General features: G+C 45.6%; 1 protein-coding gene across 1 annotated transcript; it reads left to right on the top strand.

The window, feature by feature from the left end:
* On the top strand, positions 1 to 3,182 carry LOC117751336 (tubulin beta-4B chain). Its single transcript, XM_034563139.1, has 7 exons — positions 1 to 163; positions 366 to 474; positions 1,127 to 1,237; positions 1,419 to 1,663; positions 1,769 to 2,091; positions 2,182 to 2,526; positions 2,615 to 3,182. The coding sequence occupies exons 1-7, from the start codon at positions 107 to 109 to the stop codon at positions 2,760 to 2,762; spliced, it is 1,338 nt and encodes a 445-aa protein (XP_034419030.1). The 5' UTR covers positions 1 to 106; the 3' UTR covers positions 2,763 to 3,182.
* The last annotated feature ends 3,864 nt before the right edge of the window (positions 3,183 to 7,046 follow it).

The following is a 7,046-nucleotide window of genomic DNA, read 5'->3' as shown; positions in this document are numbered from 1 at the left end:
ACTGTAACCTTCTCAGGTTAGTCCGTTGCTTGAGCGCGAGAGTGAAGCAACTTGGTCTGTTTTCAGTCGTTTGTTCGGAAGTTGTTGTGTTTAAATCACCATCAAAATGAGAGAAATCGTGCACCTTCAGGCGGGCCAGTGTGGAAATCAAATCGGAGCGAAGGTATGAACGGTTTTTGCTTATAAAATTAAGTCTTAACTCGATGAACAAGTGCGTGAACTTTAACATTTGGTTTGGGCGGGCAGATACACTAGCTTACTTAGCAACGGCGCTAAGGGTGGCCGTTGGCCTGCGTCACGCTGGTAAGCCTGTTAAAGTAGCCGTTGTTTTCCACTCTCTTTTATTCCTTTTCCCCCTCTTATAGTTCTGGGAGGTCATAAGCGACGAGCATGGTATCGACCCGTCCGGGACGTACCACGGGGACAGCGACCTGCAGCTGGAGCGCATCAACGTGTACTACAACGAGGCAACAGGTGAATGTCGCTCCGCTCCTCGTCGGGTCCCGGGGCGACACCGTCGGGGTTAGCTAATCTAGCGGGGAGCCCCGCTAGTACCGCAGCCGTCCGGCAGGACGACGCCATCTCCCCCCTGTCCCGCGAGACGCCAATCCAAGTCACGGTTAACTCTCCTTCCTAGTTACCGGCTCCGTTTCCATGGCGCAGCAAGTCAACAAACCCCCCCAGCTCGCGAGAGATATTATCCCAAATATATACGATACATATGATGTTAGCTTTAATGTGTTGTCTTGTTTTGAGGCCAGGACCTGTAGGGCTATAGAAGCCTTTATGAGCGAAGAAAAGAAAGTTATCTCTCTAGATTGTCGCTCCACCGACTCTGCTGTAATTTAAATCCTACCCGTGTGAACATTATTTAGCTTCCAATAAAAATAATAATATCAGTATTGTCATAATAATTTATATTATTCATATTTAATAATTATTTAGATTGAATATTTTTTTGCACTTGTGTGATCAACATTTAAAAAAGCCAAGTACTTAATGCATACTAACGTTTAAAAAAATGAGGAAAGCTCCCAGGTCGGTCTTAACCTGATAAGTTGTTCCATCACTATGTGTGTAACTTGTATTAATAATAGTAATTTGTCTGCTTGTATTCAATCTCCAGGTGGCAAATATGTCCCCCGTGCAGTGCTGGTGGACTTGGAGCCAGGAACAATGGACTCTGTGAGGTCTGGCCCCTTTGGCCAAATCTTCAGACCCGACAACTTTGTCTTTGGTGAGAATCTAAATGTGAACAAATGTGTGTTTTGACTTGGGTTTATGGATGTTGGCATACCTACATTATTTTTAAAGGGTTTTCTCTGCATGAGTGAAGGAGTCGGTCTCCTTCGGTGCATTGTGTGAGACATGGTAGACACTGTAGTAGTGACGGATTACCCTGTTTGCATATACCACAGGCCAGAGCGGAGCGGGAAACAACTGGGCCAAAGGCCACTACACCGAGGGAGCCGAGCTGGTGGACTCGGTCCTGGATGTGGTGAGGAAGGAGGCAGAGAGCTGCGATTGCCTCCAGGGTTTCCAGCTCACACACTCCCTTGGAGGGGGTACCGGCTCCGGCATGGGGACCCTGCTCATCAGCAAGATCCGCGAGGAGTACCCGGACCGCATCATGAACACTTTTAGTGTGGTGCCTTCGCCCAAGGTTCGACATGCAGCTAATATTTCAACTTTCAATATTTGTCCCACCCGTGTGCTTCTTTTAATGCCATTCCCATCTCTCTCTCTCTCTCTCTCCCCCTCCCCCCAGGTGTCGGACACCGTGGTGGAGCCGTACAACGCCACCCTCTCCGTCCACCAGCTGGTGGAGAACACAGATGAGACCTATTGCATTGATAATGAGGCCCTGTATGACATCTGCTTCCGTACACTAAAGCTCACCACGCCCACCTACGGGGACCTCAACCACCTCGTCTCTGCCACCATGAGTGGGGTAACCACCTGCCTGCGCTTCCCCGGCCAGCTCAACGCTGATCTGAGGAAGCTGGCCGTCAACATGGTGCCCTTCCCCCGGCTGCACTTCTTCATGCCGGGCTTTGCCCCGCTGACCAGCCGTGGCAGCCAGCAGTACAGGTAGAGGCATCAGCTCGCTTTTTCACAAGCTGTGTTAAGCTAAATACATTTAAAATAAATCCTAATTCATATTGTCCAACCCCTTTTTAGGGCATTGACGGTCCCTGAACTCACCCAGCAGATGTTCGACGCCAAGAACATGATGGCGGCGTGTGACCCCCGCCACGGGCGCTACCTTACCGTCGCCGCCATCTTCAGGGGCCGCATGTCCATGAAGGAGGTGGACGAGCAGATGCTGAACGTGCAGAACAAGAACAGCAGCTACTTCGTCGAGTGGATCCCCAACAACGTCAAGACGGCCGTCTGTGACATCCCGCCCCGCGGCCTCAAGATGGCCGCCACCTTCATCGGCAACAGCACAGCCATCCAAGAGCTGTTCAAGCGCATCTCAGAGCAGTTCACCGCCATGTTCCGCCGCAAGGCTTTCCTCCACTGGTGAGTAAATGAAAGAAAAGTGCTTGTCTCGTTCCTTACCCAGAATTCCTAGACCCAATGCATGCGAGTAAGAGTTTACTTGTTCTAGGTACACGGGCGAGGGCATGGACGAGATGGAGTTCACGGAGGCTGAGAGCAACATGAATGACCTGGTGTCAGAGTACCAGCAGTACCAGGAGGCCACTGCTGAGGAAGAGGGCGAGTTTGAAGAGGAGGGTGAAGAGGACATGGCCTAGACACTGACCATGACATCTTCCTTCTTTCTATACAACAGTTATGGCTCGGCAAACATGGTTCAGATTGTCGTAGAATAAATGATATCCGGCTTTAAAACAATAATTTGGCAAACAGTTTAAAATCGCACAGTTCTTCCGTGGATAAATATCAAAAGATAATATGGGACTCTTGTCCAGCCGTAGCAGTGGGTGGAAAGGATTTCTCCAGCCTTGGTTTTTAAATGTTTGTTCTGTCTCTTTTCTGTCTTCTTCTTATTTCCTGCTTTTGGAATGAAACTGTTTCATTCAGCAAAAAAATGTAATAAAAATGACCTCCATGCACTAAGAGTTGAAAGCTATACATAATGTCAGGAAGTGGTAAGCGCTACATTATTGACTGTCTAGCTGGATTTTAATAAAGATTTGATGACTTGTTCCTAAGCTGTGTATTTACTTGTAGCGACGTATAAATAGGACTTTTTATTACAATTGATTAATCATTTTTTGTAAAGCTCAAATTATAAATCTCAAAAGTGTCCTTCCTGATCCACCAGACACCCGTGTCCAAATATAGCTAGACCTTTTGTCTCATGGAAAATAGGAAGCGGTTCAGTGCGTGGGTGAACGTTTAAGTAGACTGGTTTAGTTGTATTTAATGTTCAAATTCAAATGAACATTCTTACCATCTTTTATATTTTGAGAGAATATGCATACAATGATAATGTCAGTATGACATCTACGCAAAATCAGTGCTTTAAGCCTGTTATGTAAAGTTTCTGTCCATCAGGTCAAAGGAAGTTATCCAGCAGAAGCGACCACAGGGCTGATAACTGATCCTTCTCGGCTGTTATCAAACTTCCCTTTGCCCCTCAACAAGCTCACTGACTACACAAAACTACTCAAACTTTTTTCTTTTTTTTAACCTAATATTTGTGTTTATGTATATGTTTAAAGAAAGATGTGTCCAAAGGGACTTATTGGTAAAGAATATCATCTGACCACATTCAATTGATATCTGGATGCTAATATACACACCAGAGTTTTTCCAAATCTTCCATCACATTGTGCTTCATATTAATGCTTATTAGTGAGACTGAGAGAATAGGAGTTAACATTAAAGAGAAGGGAATCCATTAATAACTGATGCATTCCCTTATTAAATATAATTCGTACTTAAGGTCTCAGTGAGAAAATGTGTGACGGATACTGATCTTAAACAGTTTAAACATTTTATTGCATTTTAAAAATGCACAAACGTCACTTTTTAATACTTGATGACAATACAGCATTTTTTGCATGACAATAAAACTTCCTTTTAAAAGTTTCTTCTGCACCAGCAGCGTGTTACAGTGTGTCGTTTACTCTTTGTTTGGGTCGACGCAGCAGACGCCGGTTAACTCCCGATCGGGGCTTTCACACTGGAACACAGATCGGATATAAAACATGAGCATGAGGCGAAAGTCAAGGCACGTCGGCCTTCATGACAAAATATAATAAGAGCTGTCACGAACAAAATAGATCCATTATGACGAGGTAACAAAAGAACAAAGTGCTAACATTTTCAGCAAAATCAAAACTGGTCCAGTAAACAAGCAGAATTCATATGAGTTTTTAAGATGCTATGACATTTTTTTTATCATGATCCAGAACTCTATGAATCATTGATGTCAAATGAACATGATAAGATATGTCCAGACATGTTTGTGAGCAACAACCCTGTGAGCCAAACATGCTTTGCATATTTAGTCTGTTTTGAATATCTATCTGCCAATTTTGAAACATCAGAGGTCCATTGCAGCTTTTATCTGTGACAGACACAGTGGTAAATACCTTAGGCACATTGTCATAATACTTGCTTTTGATTGGATGTACGGCCAACAAAAAAAACACACAATACCATACAAACCATTAGTCATAAAACAGGGAAAGTCTGGGGTTTTGGAGTTTAGAGAAGTATTGTGATAGTACTCTGAGCTGTCTCCCAATTCCACTTTTCAAATCAGCGAACAAAGGCAAGTTAAAAAGAGGAGAGTTACCGGAATATTTACAGGGAAAGCATATAGGGAACGGAGGCCCCTAATCATAATCATAATAATAACACTCCCAGTCATGATAATGGTGCGGCCATAATTCTTAATATTCTATAATCGATCACGGTGGTCTGTAAATGAAGCTGTGCTATCGAGGTGCAGGGCAGGAGTCAGCAACCTTTTTTTATATGAAGTCATATTTTTGTGCCATATCAACATTAGGCATGACTTTAGGGATTATGTTTAATTATGACACCACATCAAAGTTTTAAACTTCAACGGAGGTGTAATTTCATTCCACCCATACACGCGGCATGCTGCTTGGAGGGCCCTTCAGCATTTACACAAAAACCCTCTGTTCCACACTGTTACTCGCCCGCATGCCAATGGTGGCACGCGGGCCTGAAGGAGTCGCCACAAGTGGATGTTGGTAATGAGCCACTCCTCCACTTCACCTCCAAAAGCCATGTGAGGGAACCCAGGGAGAAGGGGACGTTCTTTGGGGGGAGTTAAGGCCACACAGGATGAAGAATCTAACAGAACATCGTAATCATCAGATAACGAGACAAACCATAAAACAACAAAAGATGAGAGGCACTGTGAGTCTCCTCCATCGTTGCAAGGGGCACACTGTTATACCGTATACTGATTTAACAACATATTCAATCTTATATTGGTCGATGCGTTTTGTTAAACGACATATTTGAGGCGTCATTTCTCAAAACTAAACTGGATGTCAGTTCAAGTGAAGCCTCGAGGTCTTCACTTGAACTGAGAGGACAAGCTTTCTTTTTTCTTTTATGGATGAAAGCGCCGCACAAGTCAAGTTACAAATCCCTGCTCACTGGTGGGCGTCTGTGTCTCAGCGGGTGGAGCCGGTCGCCGTTCAACCACGAGCGAAATACTGAACAGCAGGCCACTGCTCCTAATGATGAGGATGGGTTGAATGATGCAGAGGTCAAATGTCGTGTGTGTGTGTGTGTACCTGTGCGTACATACGCCGATTGTAATAAAGTTACCAAAATGTCATTGTTTTAGATTTTGGTGAAATTTAAAAGCAATTCATGAATACCGTGCTGATGCAAAGCGGGGAAAGAAACGATAACACAGAACATTCAAACCCATCAGTGAACAGATCCCTCAGGGCCTGATGGATGTAAACCCATCAGTGAACAGATCCCACAGGGCCTGATAGATGTAAACCCATCAGTGAACAGATCCCACAGGGCCTGATGGATGTAAACCCATCAGTGAACAGATCCCACAGGGCCTGATGGATGTAAACCCATCAGTGAACAGATCCCACAGGGCCTGATGGATGTAAACCCATCAGTGAACAGATCCCTCAGGGCCTGATAGATGTAAACCCATCAGTGAACAGATCCCACAGGGCCTGATAGATGTAAACCCATCAGTGAACAGATCCCACAGGGCCTGATGGATGTAAACCCATCAGTGAACAGATCCCACAGGGCCTGATAGATGTAAACCCATCAGTGAACAGATCCCACAGGGCCTGATGGATGTAAACCCATCAGTGAACAGATCCCTCAGGGCCTGATCGACGTAAACCCATCAGTGAACAGATCCCTCAGGGCCTGATCGACGTAAACCCATCAGTGAACAGATCCCTGATGGACGTAAACCCATCAGTGAACAGATCCCTCAGGGCCTGATGGACGTAAACCCATCAGTGAACAGATCCCTCAGGGCCTGATGGACGTAAACCCATCAGTAAACAGATCCCTCAGGGCCTGATAGATGTAAACCCATCAGTGAACAGATCCCTCAGGGCCTGATAGATGTAAACCCATCAGTGAACAGATCCCTCAGGGCCTGATGGACGTAAACCCATCAGTGAACAGATCCCTGATGGATGTAAACCCATCAGTGAACAGATCCCTCAGGGCCTGATAGATGTAAACCCATCGCCGCCGTCTACGTCAGCAACCGACGGTCCTCGCACGCGGTTCGCTGCTCACACCGGCCTAGTACCTGAAGCAAAGAGTTCCTCTGACAGGCTTGGCATGGACATTACTGAGAGTAAATAAACCTGCCACATTACAAGTGATGGGCATCACACTCCTTTTTAAAATAATTTAGAGTATTGGATGCTTGTAAACTCATCGTGCGGTCGTGGGGGGCGGATGGCCACCGAGTAAACTAAATGCTACGGTCGCGTGTGACAACGTTGTCCTCTCGTCGCGTCTCACTCCGTCTGCCCCGTTTCAAAGAACCCAGCCTCCGTCTGAATGGCTGCTGCAGGGTGTGAAGA

The sequence above is a fragment of the Cyclopterus lumpus genome, chromosome 22 (assembly GCF_009769545.1).
Source record: "Cyclopterus lumpus isolate fCycLum1 chromosome 22, fCycLum1.pri, whole genome shotgun sequence".
NCBI lineage: Eukaryota > Metazoa > Chordata > Actinopteri > Perciformes > Cyclopteridae > Cyclopterus > Cyclopterus lumpus.
This window is presented reverse-complemented; position numbering and strand designations above follow the sequence as displayed.